The 19,297-nt window shown below is 40.6% G+C and overlaps 1 protein-coding gene across 1 annotated transcript; it reads right to left on the reverse strand.

Annotated features, from left to right (window-relative positions):
• Positions 1-316: 316 nt before the first annotated feature.
• On the reverse strand, positions 317-18,583 carry LOC103972762 (ABC transporter B family member 4). Its single transcript, XM_009387111.3, has 12 exons — positions 18,051-18,583; positions 6,144-6,198; positions 5,464-5,639; positions 4,259-4,480; positions 3,915-4,153; positions 3,311-3,836; positions 2,955-3,228; positions 2,207-2,873; positions 1,897-2,125; positions 1,562-1,828; positions 1,218-1,481; positions 317-1,123 (listed from the first exon to the last, which is right to left on the reverse strand). The coding sequence occupies exons 1-12, from the start codon at positions 18,264-18,266 to the stop codon at positions 479-481; spliced, it is 3,780 nt and encodes a 1,259-aa protein (XP_009385386.2). The 5' UTR covers positions 18,267-18,583; the 3' UTR covers positions 317-478.
• Between the last annotated feature and the right edge of the window lie 714 nt (positions 18,584-19,297).

Raw genomic sequence — 19,297 nt, forward strand, 5'->3', positions numbered from 1 at the left:
ATATGAGTGAGAGCTACTAGTAGACACTCAACACCGTGATACTCGATTCGCACACAAACAAACTTTCCTAAAGCAAACTCCACTTGCAGAACTGAACCGACAAGAAAGTAAAACCGGTACAAGAACTCACTTTGCTTGATAGAGCGGGACTAGAAGACTATGAACTTACTGCAACACCCCAATACCTCTTATAGGATCAGTTATCAAGATAGGAGCTTCCATGAAACAATGGGGAGTAGTAGGTCACGTCCATAAAAAGACTTCCAAGGTTGCTTGATTCTCCAGGTCATAATCTTGAATTGCACACACAATTCAATAGATCCAAATTCATGGATGTGTATCACATTAACATGATTAAAATTAATTCATGCACAATGTTTCTCTTTTTTTATGTAGGAGAATTTGATTTGCTTCCTTTTGACAAGAACAAGTTCATGCAGTAAAAAAAGTTCTACCCTTCATTATCGATACAAGAGCTTCAGTTTGAACTCATATAGAGTGCTACCAGTGAAGCATAAACCCCATCTTTGCGATTGATCAGTGCTTCATGTCTTCCCTTCTCAACTATCACCCCGTTCTTCAGAACTGCAATCGTATCGGCTCCCTTTATCGTTGACAGGCGATGTGCCACGATCAAAGTCGATCGACCGACAACCGCTCGATCTAACGCCTCCTGCACCGCATGCTCAGACTCAGCATCCAAAGCGCTGGTGGCCTCATCCAGCAGCAGTATCCTCGGATCCTTCAAGATGGCACGAGCGATCGCGACGCGCTGCTTCTGCCCGCCGGAGAGCTGGATGCCTCTCTCGCCCACCGTCGTGTTGTATCCCTGCGGCAATCCTGAGATGAATTGGTGTGCGTTGGCTATCTCCGCAGCTGCAACAATCTCTTTCTCGGACGCTTCTCCTTCCTTCCCGTATGCTATGTTGGCTCGAATCGTGTCATTGAATAGCACAGGCTCTTGGCTTACCAAGCCCATCTGTTGCCTCAGCCATCTCACCTTGAGCTTCTTAATGTCCACTCCATCCAACAACACACTACCAGAATCAGGGTCATAAAACCTCTCCAGAAGAGCAACCGCTGTAGACTTTCCACTGCCACTCTCTCCAACAAGTGCAACAGTCTGCGACAGATCACATACATCGAAATCTTAGTGATGGATAGCATGAAATGAGAGCCATATAACACAAGAGAACCGCGAATGAAGGTTGAGCTACCTTTCCTGAATGAATGGTCAAGCACAAGTCTCTGAAGATTTGCACGTCGGGCCGAGATGGATACTTGAAGCTGACATGTTGGAGCTCAATGGTACCCTTTACATTATCCAGGATCATGCCCTCATCACTGCTCGAATCGATGCTGGACTTCCTGTCGAGGATCGCAAAGATGGAAGCCACTGAATCCTTAGCTTTGGTGGAGTCTGGACCCAATGCACTTGTTTGCGAAACGCTGAGACTTGCCATGGTTAAGGCAAAGAAGACCTGCACTTCAATAGCGGGGAGATGAAGCAGACGAAAAAGAAGACAGAGCAGTCCAAGGATCCGTGCTCTCGGGTGCTCACCCTGAATACTTCCGTGAAGGTCGCTTTGCCGTCTTTCACAAAACGAGCTCCGACGTAGAAGCACAGGGCGTAGGTGAAGTAGAGAGTCATGAATGAGAAGCCGAAGCCCAAGCCACTGGCGAGCCCCTGCCTGATGCCATGCTTCATTGGAGCTTCGCACTTCTTTCTGTAAGCATCCATCATCCTCTTCTCAGCAGAAAAGGATGCCACCGTGCGGATGCTGCTGATCGCATCGCTTGCCACTTGACTTGCTTGTTCATACATCGCCTACAATCTTGGATTCTCAGTATGATTCCTTGCAGAGATTGCAAGAACACAACGCAACTGGTTGTTACCTTGGCATCTGCACTGAACCCCTTGAGGAACTTGATCTGAGCGTATCCTTGAAGACCGACCAATGGAATGACGACTATAATCACTAAAGACAGTTCCCAATTTGCGATGATGGCGATCAGGAATCCTGCGATGACTGTTGAGAGGTTCTGCACCAACAAGGCCAGGTTATCTCCCACCAAACTCCGAACAGTCGCAGCATCTACTGATAGCCTTGCACCGATTACACCACTGCAGAGCAGAGGATGATTGAGATGAGCAGAAGCCATGCTTGAACTCTAAAAGGAAGTAGGATAGGTTGCGAGAGAAGACCTGGAATTGGAAGGCTCGTCGAACCAGCTGATCTCCTGGTGGACGACCTTCTTGAACGACAAGGAGCGAATGCGCTCGACCAACTTCCCGCCGGCCACGCCGAAGAAGAAGAATTGGATCGGCACGCTGAGCAGCGCGACGATACCCAAGACGGTGTACATCAACGCCCAGAATCTAGCGTTCTTTCGGAGCTCGTGTGGCGGCTGGTAGAACGTCTTGATGGCGCTGGAGATGAGTATGGCGAAGATCGGGAAGAGCACTCCGTGCACGGCCGCAGCTACGGATCCAATGAGCAGAACCGGCGCCTCCGGTTTGTTGAGGTAAACGAGCCGCTTAATGGGGACGTCCCGGCGAGGCTCGAGCTGGCCTTGATTACCTTCATCTGCTCTGGACTCCCCGTCCTGGATCTCGATGGAGCCGGGCAGACCGAATCCAGTGGTGAAGGATAGCCTGCTGCTCCTGCCGAGTGACGAGCCTCTGCTGATGGATCTGCTCAACGAGGTCCTCCTGAAGGACTTGCTCATGGATTTTGTAGCAGCATCGTTATTGGAGCTGAGTCTTCCATGGTCATTCGAAGGCTCTTCGTCTCCTTCCTGGCGGAGTTCTTGAAGGCGGATGAGCTGACAGTAAGCGCCGTTGGGATCGTTCACCAAAGTCGAGTGAGGACCTGCTCAAGTAAACGTGTGACTTAGAACTGATGCCATGGAATTGCTACACCCGTAGGAAGGGATGCTTGCAGGGTCTCAACCTTGTTCTACCACTCTTCCCTCGTGCAGGACGGTGATGGTGTCGGCGTTCCTCACGGTGCTCAGGCGGTGCGCGACGACTATTGTGGTTCTCTGCGACATGATCCTGCTCAGCGCCTCCTGAACGATCCGTTCCGATTCCGTATCCAACGCGCTCGTCGCTTCATCCAGCAGCAGGATCTTGGGATCCTTGAGGATCGCTCTGGCGATGGCGATCCGCTGCTTCTGCCCGCCTGAGAGCTGCGTCCCGTGCTCTCCCACCGCCGTATCGAGCCCCTGTGTGGAACAAGAACAGCTCATATCAGGGAGCAGAACAGAGAGATGACGTTGCAGCAGCATATCGAATAACTCCAGATACGTTGGGCAGCTTGTCGATGAATCTCGCGGCATTGGCGAGCTCGGTGGCACGTTTGATCTCTTCCAGCGTCGCGCCTTCTTTGCCGTAGGCGATGTTCTCCTTGATGGTGGCCGTGAACAGAACAGGCTCCTGGCTCACCAGTCCGATCTTTTCTCGAATGTGTCGGAGTCTCAGCTTCTTCAGGTTGACGCCATCGATGAGAACTTCACCAGCCTGAGGATCGTAGAATCTCTCAACCAGACTGATGACCGTGGACTTCCCGGAGCCGCTTTCTCCGACGATGGCCATGGTGGTTCCACTGGGGACGCGCAGCGACAGCCCATTGAATACCAGTTGCTCCGGCCTCGTCGGATAGCTGAAGTACACATCTTTGAGCTCAATCTCACCATTAACGTCTTCCAAGACGATTCCACTCGTGTCGTTGGCGTCGATCTCCGGCTGCCTTTTGATCGTCTCGAACATTCTGTAAGCTGCGGCCCTCCCTGCCGCAAACGCGCTGACGCATGGCGATGTCTGTCCCAAAGACCTGCGAGAATTCACGGCCATGTTCTGGAAGAACCAACAAAAAATCCCATCGAACTAAACGTCGAGTCATGGAACTTACATTCCACCGACCATGATTGCGAACATGACATTGATCACAACTCCTCCACTGTAGCCTTTGTCGATGATCAGCTTGGCACCATACCATGTGGACAGGCCATAGCTGGAGAACACAACCATGAAGACGGCACCCATGCCGAGGCCAGAGGCGACACCTTCCTGCATCGACGACCTGTACGCAGTGTTTATGGACTTGTTGTAGAGCTCGACGGCTCGGTCTTCGCCGGTGAAGGAGACGACCTTGGAGCAAGAGAATGAGGAAGGGCGATTGAGTTAGTCAAGGTGCCGATCAAGGATCGAACATTGTGAAGCAGGAATGAGGAAGAAGCAGTGGCCTGCACTAACAGTTCTGATGGATCCAATGGTCTGCTCAACGACGTTGCCGGCTTCGGAATATGCCGCCTGCCCGCGGCTCGACAGCTTCGCGATCATCCATGACATGACTGCGCCGGCGATGGCGATGGGAGGCAAGCTGGAGAGCATGACAAGGGAGAGAAGCCATCCCTTGGCGAATGCGATGATGAAGCCACCGAAGAAGGTGGACAACAGCTGTACGAACTTCCCAACCTGGATTCAGATAACATGTGGTGGAACTTTAGGGAAGACTGCAGATTCTGGTCAGAAAGAAAGACTGCTATGTCTGACTTGGAGAAATGAGCAATACAAGTTGATGAAGCAGAACTACTTATAGATTCATTGGTCAAATGATTTAAAGCATATTGTTCTTAGAAAAGATGTTCTTCACTGTAAATCTACATCACAGTTGAATCAGGAGCAAACAAACATAAAGACAAGTCGTGGAATGATCTTTGAGCAAGACTTTCGAATAATATTCCATTGGGAGGTAAAGATTAGAAGAAGATTAAAGATAAACATCACATTTCCAAGAATAAAATTAGTTGGACAACATGTATGTTAGCTCTGATCACTCGGATTTGTCTGATTTCAATATCTTTATTTGATATCAGAGCCAAAATTCAAACTAAAAAAACAATCAAGCATTGGTTCGAGATTTATGAAAAATAATTCGGATTTGAATTAAAAATGAGCTAAGTATTGACCATAAATAAGATAATAGGCCAAAGTCAAACTACAGTTTGACTAACCTACACATAAATAAATAGGTGATGCCGTGAAGATTAAAGACAAAAAAAAATAGTTCCACCTTCCTAAAAATCAAATGACTAGCTCACAACATAGCACACCGACCAGTTTAAGCTAGTTTATGGTTAACTGAAAGGTGAAGAAATCATAATTCCCAAACATGGCTGAGAATGGAAATTAATATTATAGCTTATTCAACCAACAGATTTGAAGTTTAAGCTTTTTAAGTTGAATCGATATCGAGTCTCATGTACGTAAGTCGTAACCAATATAACCTTGTTTTTGGGGTTGATCAGAAGGTGAAGAAATCAGAATTCCTTACTTCGTCTATGTACAAAACACTGCAATCCATATAGAACATGGCTGGGCATGCAGAATGACTTGAAGCTTATTCGACCAACAAGTTCTCATGGTGCAGATACATAACAAGATCACGAACATCTCACCTTTTCACCAATGGCATCTTGAATGAGCAAAGTGTCTCCTGACATCCTCTCTACTGCTTCTCCAGTTGTCATCTCTTTGTCAAAGAAGGCAACATCTTGCCTGAGTATGGTTTCCAGGTACAGTGCTCGTATGCGTGCCGCTTGCCTTTCTCCAGTCACCATCCAACATGAGACCTCTGTAGTTGACATATTTAAGTGTCAGCAGAAGAAACAAATTAGCAATCTTGTGATGCTTTCAGAAGCATGATTTTATATAATCAAACTAAAGCTTGGTACAGCAGTAAGATCAATTTTGCTTTAACCCAAGTGATTGAAGTTAGAATTACAGAATGAACATCTCGATTTGTAGGAGACCCTGCATTGGCAGAAGCCTCATGCATCAGGTTCGTCCCCTTAATCCACATGATCACTTTAGTAGTTAATTCTTCATTTGTTAGGATGCGGTGACAATGAAATGTTTATTAGGTCTTCTCTTTGCTAAGTGAGCAATTGGTTGATTATGAATTACATGAATTAATGTAAATCCCTGGTTTCAATCTGATTCAGTCTAGGAAACCTGATTACAACATTAAGAATCATCATATAACCAACCATTAATCAAGCAGCTCTGCTAACAAAATGAAGATAATTCAAGAGCATGTGGATTATCCATATAATTAGATGATAGAAATATTTCTTACCCAGGAGGGCAGCTAATCCTGTCCCAAGTGCAAGATAGACAAACTTCAGAACAATCTGGAAACAGATGATAAGTGACTTAAATGATAAACCATTCATAGATCAACATCAACAAAGATTCTGATATTAGAAAATGGTAATGCAGCTCATCTCTCACTTTTATGATTTCTGATTTATCTCATCTCAAACAAGCTGGTGTTAGGAAATGAGAACAACTAAGTCAAACTGGTTTCAACAAGCCGAAACTTGAACAGAATATACTAACTAAAAATGAAAAAGAAAAGTTAATACTTCGGATAATGAGAAGAAAATTTCGACAAATTTTCTACTAACAAAGAAATAACCAAGATCTTAGCATCTAGCAATTCCAAAAGTTGGTTAGTTTTTTATGGTGGTGTAGGCAGTTGTAATGCAGTGCGTATTTTTCCATAGAGATTTGCCCAGTTCATATTAATGTGATGGTTCTTCCAAAGTTTGGTTGTTGGATGCGTCAAGTTCCTGCTAATTGTTCTAAAATTTGGGTGGAATATGATGAGTCATCATAATCATAATTAGAATGTTTCAAAGAAAATGATCAACTATAGAACTATGCATTCAGCACACAATTTCAATGCCTTATTATTCCATTTTAAAGTAAAAATTGAAAGATCTTTATGATATTGGAACAAAGCTCTGTTTTTTTCACTGAGCATTTTACTCATTGTTGGAAAACATATTATTAAGCATGAACAAGAAATTCTTTGTATCATTCAAATCTTTAAGGTGTTTCATTCCTGGAAAACTTAGATCTATATCATCTTGTGTTAAGATTGCATATATAGGTTGTTTGGGTATAATTCTGATGGGAGTCCTTCCTAGGTAGTGTTATGAAACCAAATTTGTCAACGGTTACCAGGAACAAGATACCTGGTCATTAGCAAGCCGGAATTTGAACAGAAATATACTAGCTCTAAAATGCGATAAAATTAATAATTTGGACAATGAAAACCACATCTTGATTAATTCCCATTTCTGTCTTAAATTTTCTACCAACAAAGAAAAATCAAGATCATAGTATCTAGCCATATCAAAAGCTTAGCAGTACAATTTTTTGTACAGAGATCTTTCCCAGTTCATATTCACTCTTTACAATGCTTGTTTGATATATGACTTAATGTGATGGTTCTTCCAAATTTTGGTTGCAGAAGGCATCAAGTGCTTGCCAATTGTCCAGAAACTTGGGTTGAATATGATCAGTCATCATACTCATCATTAAAATGTTTTGAAAAGAAATATCAACTATAGAACTTTGAATTTAAGGAATAATTTCAATGAAAAATCTTTAGTAGATATTTGAACAGAGTTCCTTTAATTTCGGCATGCTTTTTACTTATTATCTGAAAACATAAAAAATCTATATTCTTGAGATCTGATATAGTTTTACGTTGATTATCAGTAATTTAATATAACCATCCATCTATTTCATCAAGACTTGAGATGGACATTGGCGATGTTAGAGGTGTAACCCTAAAAGAGAGTTGGTAGTAGTGCAAGGAAGTTCAAAAAGTAATTTTTACTAAAGATCATGATTTAAAGATTGACAAATTATAAAAATGAGAAAAAATTTAGAAGATATGAGAAATCTAAAAAGGAGGCTAAAAAAGAGATTAGTTAAGCAAGATATAAAGCTTATGATAATTTTTATAATAAATTAGATACTACAAATGGTGAAAAAGATATATATCAAATTGCTAAGGCTTGAAAGAAAAATGTAAGGATTTAGATAATATTATATGCATTAAAGATGAAGATCAAAGAATACTTATTAATGATAACGAGATGAAGGAAAGATGAAAAATTATTTTTACAAGTTATTTAATGAATATTCTACATAGGATTTAGATTTAACGATAAATAACAGTGGTATATTTAATAATCATAGATTTGTTCGTAAAATTAGAGTTCATGAAGTAAAAAACACATTAAAGAATATGAAAATAACTAAGAATGTGGGGCCTGATGGATGGAGCAAGAGTTAACAATGAAAATAACTATTAAGGTTTGATAAAGTTTAAGGGACATATGAGTAACATAGTTAACTAACTTATTTAATAAAATCATGAGATTTAGAAAGAAGCCTGATGAATGGAGCAAGAGTTTTTCAGTATCAAATTATAAAAATAAGGATGACATACAAAATTATTCAAATTATAGAGGAATTAAAATTATGAGTAAACTTTGGGAAAAAGTTATTAAGAGTAGGATAAGGCTTGAAACGAATATCTCTAAAGATCAATTTGATATTATGCTTCGAACATCAATCAGAGAAGCTATTTTTTTATTATGATAATTAATGAAAAATACAGGGAGAAAGAATTATTTGCATATGGTTTTTATTGACTTAGAGAGGACCTGTGGTAGGATTCCTAGAGATTTATTATGGTGGATTTTAGAAAAGAAAGGTGTATCCACTGATAATTATATTGATGTTATTAAAGATATACATGATAATATAGTTATTAGTGTTAGATTATAGTGAGTATGTCTAGTGAATTTCCTATTAGCATAGGATTACTTAAATATCTGTATTAAGTCTTTACTTTTTCACATTGATAATAGATGAATTTACTAGTCACTTACACGATAGACATCCTTGGTATATTGTCATGGACTTAGTTGAAATTGCCTAAGTCATGAGGCACCATTACATTATCTATCCACAAAGGAACAACCGAGTTGCAACCCCGCTCAAGTCCCGAAGGACTTATAAAAGAGCAAATGAGTTAGAAGAAGTGTTTAACTTAGGATCCCACAAGCAGACATTTCAACAAACACTTGATAGATAGTGCAAATTATAAACATAGACTTCGCAAACTCACAAGTGCCCAAACGATCGTGTGACAAAGAGTTGAAGGTGGTTTGTCGTGGGCAAAAGTCCCTCAAATGCCTATATGATATTGCTGTGGAATAATGTAGCGAACCAACCCTAGATACTATCTCAAAGGCCTATCCAACCATGTGCCACTTGGGTAGCTCCAGGATGTTGTGTTGGTTGCCACTTCGCACTGCTGTCGAGCTAGAAAACCCTATGGCTGTCTAGATTGTCTGTTTTGGGGCAATTTTGCCTCTGTGCGATGACTGCACACAACATATATATACAGGACCAAAATAGCCACAAGAGATAACCAAAATGGGGCTGCCAAGCCTATTGCAAGCCCTCTACATATTGTGCAAAGCATGAATAAAATCAAAAGATATTGACATATACAAACATTATATCGAATACCCTTTGTATATATTTGTCTCTGATAGTATATTATTTGCTAATGATATTATGTTAGGACTCTAGCTAGGAGAGTCCTAATTGAGAGGGACATTCATGTAAAACCTACCTAATCCGACCCCTATTAAAGAGGTAAAGAGACCGGATAGGGTTAGGAGGTTGTTTCTTAGAGATGAATTAGAAGTTGTAAAGGAATAGGAGTCTTGAGTAAAAGAAGTCCTATTAGGAGTTGGTTAGAAGTAGGAGTCCTATTAGGAGTTAAGGTTTAGAAACCCTATAAATAGCCATGTATTCCTCCTCTTTTGATAAGCAATAGATGAATCTTTTCTGTAGCCTTTGAGCATCAACTTGGAGGGAGGAACCCCTATAGAGTTCCAAGGAGGCCGATCCCCTAAAGAGATCAACCCCAAGTTTAGAATCTGCAAGGGTTCTAACACTTGGTATCAGAGCAGGGTTCTTGGCGTCTCGCTGCCCTTCCATAGCCATCCATCAACCCTCCACAACCGCTCAAAGCAATTCTCACAATTGCTTAAAAGATCGTCACCAAATTCTGTCGTCATCTCCACCACCACGGATCATCCTTTGATCTCCCCGTGAATTGCAACAGGTTCTAGTTTTCTACCTTACTGCCGCTGCAATTTAGTTATCCTTATTTGAAAATCCCAAAAAAACTATTCCTATATTTCTGCATAAACTTTTCGTCATAAAGTTTTCATTTCTACGACAAAAGATACATTGCAGAATTCCAACCGTATAGCACCGTCTGTTTGATCTTGCTACTGTGTTTTTTCTATCTAAATCTCTACGAAATTTTTATGACATCTTTGACACTTCCAAACAGCAGATTTTCCTTTGGTTTTGTCAAAAATTCTCAATATAAACCATTGATATTTTACATCTAATCTGCTATACTTGAAAATCTGCACTGTAAAATTTCAGCCGCATAGCATTGGTTTTTTATCTTGATACTACGTTGTTTCTATCCAAATCTCTATGAAATTTTTATGATAGCTTTGACACTTCCTAACAGTGGATTTCCCTTTGGTTTCATCAAAAAATTCTCAATATAAACCACTGATCTTTTACGTCCAATCTGCTATACCTAAAAATCTGTGTTGCAGAAAATTTCAGCCGCATATTGTTGCCTTAACCCATCTATTTGCAATCTTTTTTGAATGAAATTTCTTATACACTTCATAGATCATCTTGGCTTCCATCTAAGATTGATCTATTAAGAAATTCATCTCTAAAAATGATTTTATGTTGCTGCAAATTTTCATCGTAACCCGCTAAAATTTTTCGACGAGAATTCTGCAATCGCAACTTGCACCAATTTCCTTGCTGTTATACTGCCGAAATTTTCTTGATTAAATTAGATATCCTTGCTGTCATATAAATTGTGATTTTGCTATCAATTCCCTCCTCAATTCTCTCAAGTTTTTGGTGGAAATTATGTCGAGAAACCGTTGTTTCTTCGACGACAATTCTACTCTTACAAGATAGCACATACTTGCTGCAACTTCCACTGATTTCTATCAAACCTTTGCTACCATCTACCATAGATCCAAAACATTCATCTACAACCCTAAAACTCCACCAAACCACACCCTCAAACTGCACCCAAAATAGCCACAAAACAATCCTAAACCATAGCCTACATCCACCAATCCACCAACCCTTTCGACCATTACCTCTCTCAACTAATACATGCCTTTAACCCGACAATAAAAGAGAGATCTTAACATCACAAATTTAGCGGCATATACTATGACATCTGAGGAAGTAATCAATGCTAAATTTGAAGCCTTCGAGGTGCGAATGGAGGATAAGATTCGGGCGCTCTTTACCGAACTCAGATTGGGTCGACCACTAAGCCCGAATAAATCACATCAAGGAGAGAGCTTTGCCCAATCGCACCAAGCCCGAAGATATGACTTCCAAGAGAGGGGAAGCTCTATGACCAACCCCAATTATCCATGCATGAGAGTGGACTTCCCTAGATGGGAAGAAGGAGACCCAATTGGTTGGATCTCGCGCGCGGAGCGATAATTTCGGTACCATAAAACCGCGGATGCATCTATGGTGAAAATTGCAGCTATACATCTTGAAGGGGATTCTATACAGTGATTTGACTGGTTTGAACATACTTATGGAGTCCTTTCATGGCGACAATTCAAAGAAGGACTGCTGATCCGCTTCAGACCAACCGATTACGAGAATATTGACGGACAACTAGCAAAGATCCGAGAAACCTCTACCATTCAGGAGTACCAAACCGGTTTGAAAGGTTATCTAATCAAACTCATGATTGGTCTCAAAAACAGCTATTAAGGACCTTAATTGAGGGCTTGAAGCCGGAGATCCGAGGAGAAGTTAAAGCGCGACAACCGTATACGCTTATGGCAGCCATCTCTTTCCCACGACATCAAGAGGAGCAATTGAACCATGAAGTTCGGAGGACTAGGGTCGCTCCTCAACCAGTAATATTGAAGCCCTCAGCCCCCCTACTGTCGACCAAGTCCCTACACCAAAGAGGTTAACAAGAGAAGAGCTTCGGGAGCGATATGCGAAGGGGTTATGTTGGCATTGTGACGAGCCGTGTAGCCGTGAGCATCGCTGTAGTAAAGGGGGACTTCTTATGATTGAACCGATAGAAGAAGAGGTCATTGAACATTCAGAAGAGAGCCTTGAACATAAAGAAAAAGATGCAGAAGAAGAGCCACAACCGACCGAAGTTACGGTACATACACTAGCTGACTACTCAAACCCGCAAACGATGAAAGTTGGAGGCCTTCTCAAACAACAACCGATCACTGTTCTCATCGACACGGGCAGCACTAATAACTTCCTAAACAGTAAGGTTGCTGTCCATATGAACTTACCTATTGAGAATTGCAACAGGTTTGTCGTTAAGGTCGCCAACGGACAGATTTTGAAGTGTGATCATAGGTGCTCGCAGGTGAAACTGTTGCTGCAGGACCAAGAGATAATTGCAGATTTCTTCCTCCTCCCTCTTGATGATCATGAGGCCATACTCAGAATTAAATGGTTGATGACATTAGGTGATATTTCTTGGAATTTTATGCAACTATTTATAAAATTTTACAGTAAGGAGAAACATGTGATACTGCATGGGAAACGTGAGGGCGACGTAACGATGATTTGCATACAACAAATGGAGAAGGTTTTGCATAAAGCATGCATAGGCTTTTTGGTACAACTTGAGTAGCAAATTAAAGGAGAGCCAATAGAATTTGAAGATCCAAACCTATTTCCTTTGCTTGCTGAATTTTCAGATATATTTGACGAGCCGCACAACCTACCTCTTACTCGTCAGCATGATCATTGTATAATGATTTTTCCAGTCAAATCTCCAGCAAAACTCAGCCATATCGGTATCCACATCTCTAGAAGGATGAAATAGAAAGGATTTTAAAAGAGATGCTTGAAACAGGAGTTATTCGGCCAAGTTGCAACCTCTACTTTTCACCGGTGCTACTTACGCAAGAAGGACGGAACATGACGAATATGCATTGATTACCGAGCTCTCAATGGCATAACCATCAAGGAAAAATACCCTATTCTAGTAGTAGATGAATTGCTAGATGAAAGGGAGCACAAATCTTCACAAAGTTGGACCTTCGATCCGGGTATTATCAAATATGAGTGTATGAAGAAGTCATATCGAAAACCGCCTTTCGAACACACAACGGCCACTACGAATTTTTACTTTCTTCAACAAAAGGTGAAATATCTTGGGCATATCATATCAGAGAAAGGTGTGATGGTGGACCCCTTCAAAATTGAAGCAATGCAAAACTGGCCTACCCCGAGGAACATAAAATTGCTACATGGCTTTTTGGGTTTAACAGGCTACTACCGTAAGTTCGTGAAAAACTATGGAAAGATCAGTGCACCACTTACTTCCTTACTGGAAAAAGATGTCTTCCAATGGTCGGACAGAGCCTCCACTGCCTTCGACAAACTTAAGGCAGCCATAACGACGACGCCGGTGCTAGCGCTACCAGATTTCAACCGACCCTTCATCATTAAGGCCGATGCATCTGGAGACAGAATGGGAGACGTTCTCATGCAAGATGGTCGACCACTCACATACATTAGCAAGACATTGTCTCCCCCCTATCAAAACATGTTAACATATGATAAGGAGATGCTCGCCATTGTGCACGCAGTAACGAGGTGGAGATCGTACTTGATCAGGCGATACTTTCAAATCAAGACCGACCATAAAAGCCTAAAATATCTCTTGGAGCAGAAGATATCTTCCCCCGAGCAACAAAAATGGGTAACAAAACTTCTTGGATTTGATTATGAAATAACTTACAAAAGGTGGAAAGAGAATGTTGTTGTAGATGCGCTTTCGCAGCTACCTGAGCAAGCTGAATTTTCGGTCGTTTTACTTCCAACCAGCGATTTCCTTGAGGATATTAAGATGGAATGACAAGAAGATTCAGAGACTAGTAAGATTATAAAAAAATTGGAGGAAGCACCAAGCTCCGTGGCTCATTACAATTGGGACTCAAAAGAATTACGGGACGCATTGTGCTTATGATAAATTCTACTTATATCTTCACGAGCAGATTTTGGATAAAGTTATTCCATATGCAGGGTACTAAATTGAAAAAAGTATGACATATCACCCACAAATCAATGGCCAGACAAAAGTTGTAAATAGGTGATTGGAGACAACCTAAAGCCACCCACCAAATATGACTATCCAAGGGGAACTCCAGACCCAGCCAAGTGCCATTATTGATCGACGGATCGTGACTCGACGACGATGACCCACTACTAAAGTGCTAATACAGTGGGTGAACCTACCAACAGAAGATGCCACTTGGGAGAACTATGACGACTTGAAGATCAAATTCCCAAAATTCATGAATCGTCAGCCTCGAGGACAAGGCCGATTTGAAGAGGGCGGTTCTGTTAGGACTCTAGCTAAGAGAGTCCTAATTGAGAGGGACATTCATGTAAAACCTACCTAATCCGACCCCTATTAAAGAGGTGAAGAGGCCGGATAGGGTTATGAGGTTGTTTCTTAGAGATGAATTAGGAGTTGTAAAGGAATAGGAGTCTTGAGTAGAAGAAGTCCTATTAGGAGTTGGTTAGAAGTAGGAGTCCTATTAGGAGTTAGGGTTTAGAAACCCTATAAATAGCCATGTATTCCTCCTCTTTTGATAAGCAATAGATGAATCTTTTCTGCAGCCTTTGAGCAGCAACTTGGAGGGAGGAACCCCTATAGAGTTCCAAGGAGACCGATCCCCTAAAGAGATCAACCCCAAGTTTAGAATCTGCAAGGGTTCTAACATATTATTTTAATTGATTAGAGCATAAGTAGAATTAATTATAAACTTAAGCCATGAAGGCAAGCCTTAGAAACTAAAGGTTTTAGATTAAGTAGGACTAAAACTGAATATATCAAATGCAATCTTAATGATTCTAGAAATAGATAAGAGAATATAGTTAAATTGGATGGACAAGAAATAAAAGATCTAGGTTTATTGGATCAATTATTCAATAAGATGAAGAGATCGATAGACATATTATTTATAGGATAAAAATATGATAGTTAAAATAGCACGGGGAATTAGGAGCCTTGTGTGATCAATGAGTATATTTGAGATTAAAAGAAAAAAATTATAAGATAGTTGTGAGACCAACAATGCTTTATAGATCTGAGTGTTGGGCAGTTAAAAAATAGCATATACAAAAAGTTTGTGTTGTCGATATGAGAATGTTGAGATGGATGAGTGAAGTTAGTAGAAAAGATAGGAAAAGAAATATTTTTATTCGTTAATAACTATGTATCACTTCGATAGAGAATAAAATGAGAGAAAATTATTTCATATGATATGGACATGTGCTTAGGAGACCTCTAGATACGATAATCAGAAGAGATGAAATAATTAATATCAATAGTACGAGGAAGGTAGAGGCTGACCTAAAAGGACTTTAATAAAAACTATAAATAAAGATTAAATAATATAAATTTAACTAAATATATGATTTTTTATGTATTTCAATGGTGACAAAAGATTTATATAGCTGAACCCAAATAATTAGAGCTTATAGCTTTATCGGTGTTGCTATCCCAAAACATAAAAAGAGGGATGAACAAGAAATTTTTTTGACTACATGCTAATAACCTCAAAATAGTGAACTCATTTAAATCTTGGTTGTTTGGGAATAATTCTAATGAGAGTTCTATCTTGGTGATGTTAGGAAACCTAATTTGTCAATAGGGTCTGTGGGTCATGATACAGGTTGAAACTGTTAGGACCGTAAAAACACTAAGAGATAGGGGAGGGTGAATTAGTGCTTTCGAAAAATTAAACTGATTTGAAAACTTGTTCGATTAAACCTGTATTGGAAATACATTTAACTTAAAATGTGCATAAGAGTAGTGAGCAAGTAAATCAGTTTGTAATATAAATAAAAAACATAAAAGAAAATGCAAACCGAATTTATAGTGATTTGGTTGTTGCAACCTACGTCCACTCTCGATTCCTCTTCCGTCAAAGCCACCGATTTTCACTAACGATCTTCTTTCAATGGGCGAAGATCAACTGCCCATGTTACAACTCTTTCTCCTTTTCATAGGCTCAGGAGAGAACCTTCATACATCTCTTTTACAATTAGACCTAACTCCTCCCTTAGAAGACTTTTAACTCTAGGAGGAAGAGACTCAATAACTCAAGAGAGATTGTAACTCTTTTTTCCTCAAGAATTCTTTCCCCTTTCTACTATTTTTCTTGCTATCCCAAGCAAGAATAAGTGAGGTATTTACAAACCTCAAATGACTTAAAAAATAAAACTAAAAATTCAAATCTCCGGATTTTCGAGGTACCAATGGTACCATCGCCTGTATTGGGCGGTACCACCACCTACCACTTTGTGCACTAATGGTACCACTACCCAGTCTAGGCGGTACCACTACCTAACATAGTTTGGGAGATTGTGTTTGGACGGTACCACCATCAGTCTAGACAATGCCACTGTCTTACATAGTCTGAGAGACTATGTTTGGGTGGTACCACCGCCAGTCTAGGTAGTACCACCGCCTGACACTGGAGGTACCATCGTCGGGTCTTCTAGAAAATGTACACTTCGTACATTCCAGCTCATAGGTGGTTCCACTGCTTGACCCAACTGTAGATCACTGAATGGGCCTTCTAATAGGCCCAAATCAGTCCTAATTCAAGCCCAATGGGCCCCTAATTGAGTTGGCATGGTTACACCCAAAACCAACTCAATTACAATCTAAACTACTTCGATCAAGACACACACGATTATAAACATGAATCCTATGTTGTCCGGCATGTCATTGGTTCATCCGACGTTTTGTTCAATCCTTCGATGCATCGTCCTCTCCTTCAACGTATTGCCCAATTCATTGGCATGTTGACCTCCCGCAACATCCGATCTTCTTGGCGTAATGTCCGATCCTTCTAGCTCAATGCCTGAACTCATGATACGAAGTCTATCTTATGACATATCGACCAATCCTCTGGTCCGATGTCCAATCTCTGATACGATCTATTCCGGCCCAATGTTTGATTCTTCCTGTTTTAATCGATTTGTCTTTCCATGATCGAAGTTAGTTCTGTGTCACTCAAACGCTCATTAGATAATAATTTTATTAATTGATTTCATCATTAAAATCCGAGATTCAATAAAAACAAAGAATGCTTAAAGTCATATTTGTTTGCATAATAAATTTATAATTCTTGAATTAATTTTTTTTAATATTTAAACCTAGTCTCGTAACGTTTTAGGAGAACAAAACTATTAAATCTTTTCCTACGATCAGTTTTCAACTACAATGAGGAAGTTAGAGAGACCTTTCCCTTCCTTCACTACAAGCATGAAAACAAATGCACTCCTTTCTAGTATGCCTCCATCAATGGTTCAAATTTCAAATGGAACAACCCTAGGCAACATATGACTCAGAACAGGGAATTTTATTTGTGACACAAAACTTACCCATACAACTTCTGTGTTAAAGCTTATCAGATATTAATCCCTTTCCTAACAGCTTTAACTTTTTATCATGGTATCAGAGCAGGTTTGCATTGTTGTGCATATATTGACCAAGTTATCAGACCAATGATGTTACCTCTAAGGATGCCCTTGAAACAGTTTGAAATTGGTGATTTAGTTCTTTGTTTCTTCCAAGTAATATGTTCTTTTTCTTACCAGTTCATTTCACTGATCCAAACTTCTCTTCAGGATTCATTTCTAGCCATGGAGATAATGACATTCTTCCTTTTCAAAACCAAATTATTATTGTTCATATATTCAGGATGTGTTAAAATGATTAATTCCCTGCAGGCTGACAAGGTTGAAATAGGTTGGATTAAATGGAGATTACATATAATGAAACTAGGGATATTATTGTTCCTATATTCCCCAATTCTGGTGCAATCCTTTCCATTTGCACATGCTCACACACCATGGTTTAGATGCGACACTCAGAAATAAACTTGTATGTTGGATATTAATCTTGTCCCATCTTTCAATACAATAATATGTAAAACATGATGAAGATTATGTTAATGACTACTTAAATCTTTCTTCATCACTAAGCTCATAATAATGAATGAAAGCAGGGGATTGAACAGACCTTGTTGACTTGGTGAGCAACGGTGGAGTTGTCGGCGTAGCCGAAGGCGTCGATTATCTGCCCGAAGATGAGCGTCATGATCGGCATCGATATCCCGTTGCCGACCGCCGACACCGTGCCGACGGCCATCAGCGCCACGTCGCGGCCGTCGGCGAAAGCGAACAGCCTGTGGAAAGCCACCTTCTGCTCATCCTTCTTCCTCTCCTCCTCTCCCATCTCGCGTCCTCCTCCTCTTCCTCCTCCTCCTCCTCCTCCTCTACGCAATACTTATTGCCGGAGGAAGAACACGTGGAGGGGATCCCAACTGGAAATATGCCGTCTGATGCCACGCTGTGCTTTCCGCCGTTCACATGGAGTCGATTAATGAGTTCGTTGTCAGAGGTAGGTCAACAGGCTTCTCGAAGCGCATCCGTGACGTGAAGGCTGAAGTCAGTGGCCGCAAGTAGGAGCGGGATGGCAACCACCACCGCTTCCTTCGACCACTTTACTCTAATGCTATGCTTTACCTGCTCTCTGTCTCTCTCACTCTCTCTCTCTCTCTCTCTCTCTCTCTCTCTCTCTCTCTTCCCATCCATGAAGAAAAGGATATCACGACTAACTCATGGCTCAAGAACACTCATGGACTTTCATGGCTTCTTGCTCCCCAATCTTCCTTTTGCCTGTTGTCATAGCCGATGACTACTACGACTATAATAATGGTGATGGAGAGAGATACCGCAAGATGAGAAAAGACGACCTGCTTGGCATGGGTTCAAGGTTTGATTGCATGCTATATTAGAATGTCAATCTTTTATGTTTGACTATGAGCTATGTTGATTTTTACCCCAAAAATAAAATAAAATAAAATTCTTATAATAACTTCTAATTTAATCTCCTATCGGAAGTGAGAAAAAAAAAATTAAAAAAAATTAAATTAAATTAATTTATAAAAAGCTCGATGCCATTAACTTGGCTTTTAAGTATATATGTGGAATGGCATGATTCCACCCTTATCAAATTAATGTAGAGTTGTACGTCTCGAGTGCAATCTCTAGCTTGTATGTGAGGTGAGGGATAGTAGAGTCGAAGGACTGGTTCTTAACCTAATAGCCAAAGCTTTCGAAATTGACAATAACCCAATTAAAACTGATGCGTCCCAACTGATTGATTAATGTTTGTGACAAAGATATCTCAACCAAACTTTCAAGAAAACAACGGACTAGATGGATTGGAAATCTTGTTCTCTTCTAAAGTCTGTGACAGGATCT

This window comes from Musa acuminata, chromosome BXJ2-11, assembly GCF_036884655.1.
Source record: "Musa acuminata AAA Group cultivar baxijiao chromosome BXJ2-11, Cavendish_Baxijiao_AAA, whole genome shotgun sequence".
NCBI classification, from domain to species: domain Eukaryota; kingdom Viridiplantae; phylum Streptophyta; class Magnoliopsida; order Zingiberales; family Musaceae; genus Musa; species Musa acuminata.

Coding starts and splice junctions, on each gene's coding strand:
- LOC103972762 (XM_009387111.3), bottom strand. CDS start 18,266: ATGGGAGAGGAGGAGAGGAAGAAGGATGAGCAGAAGGTGGCTTTCCAC. Junction 4,154..4,258: donor CCATTGGATCCATCAGAACT/GTTAGTGCAGGC, acceptor TCTTGCTCCAAG/GTCGTCTCCTTCACCGGCGA. Junction 1,482..1,561: donor CCTTCACGGAAGTATTCAGG/GTGAGCACCCGA, acceptor ATTGAAGTGCAG/GTCTTCTTTGCCTTAACCAT.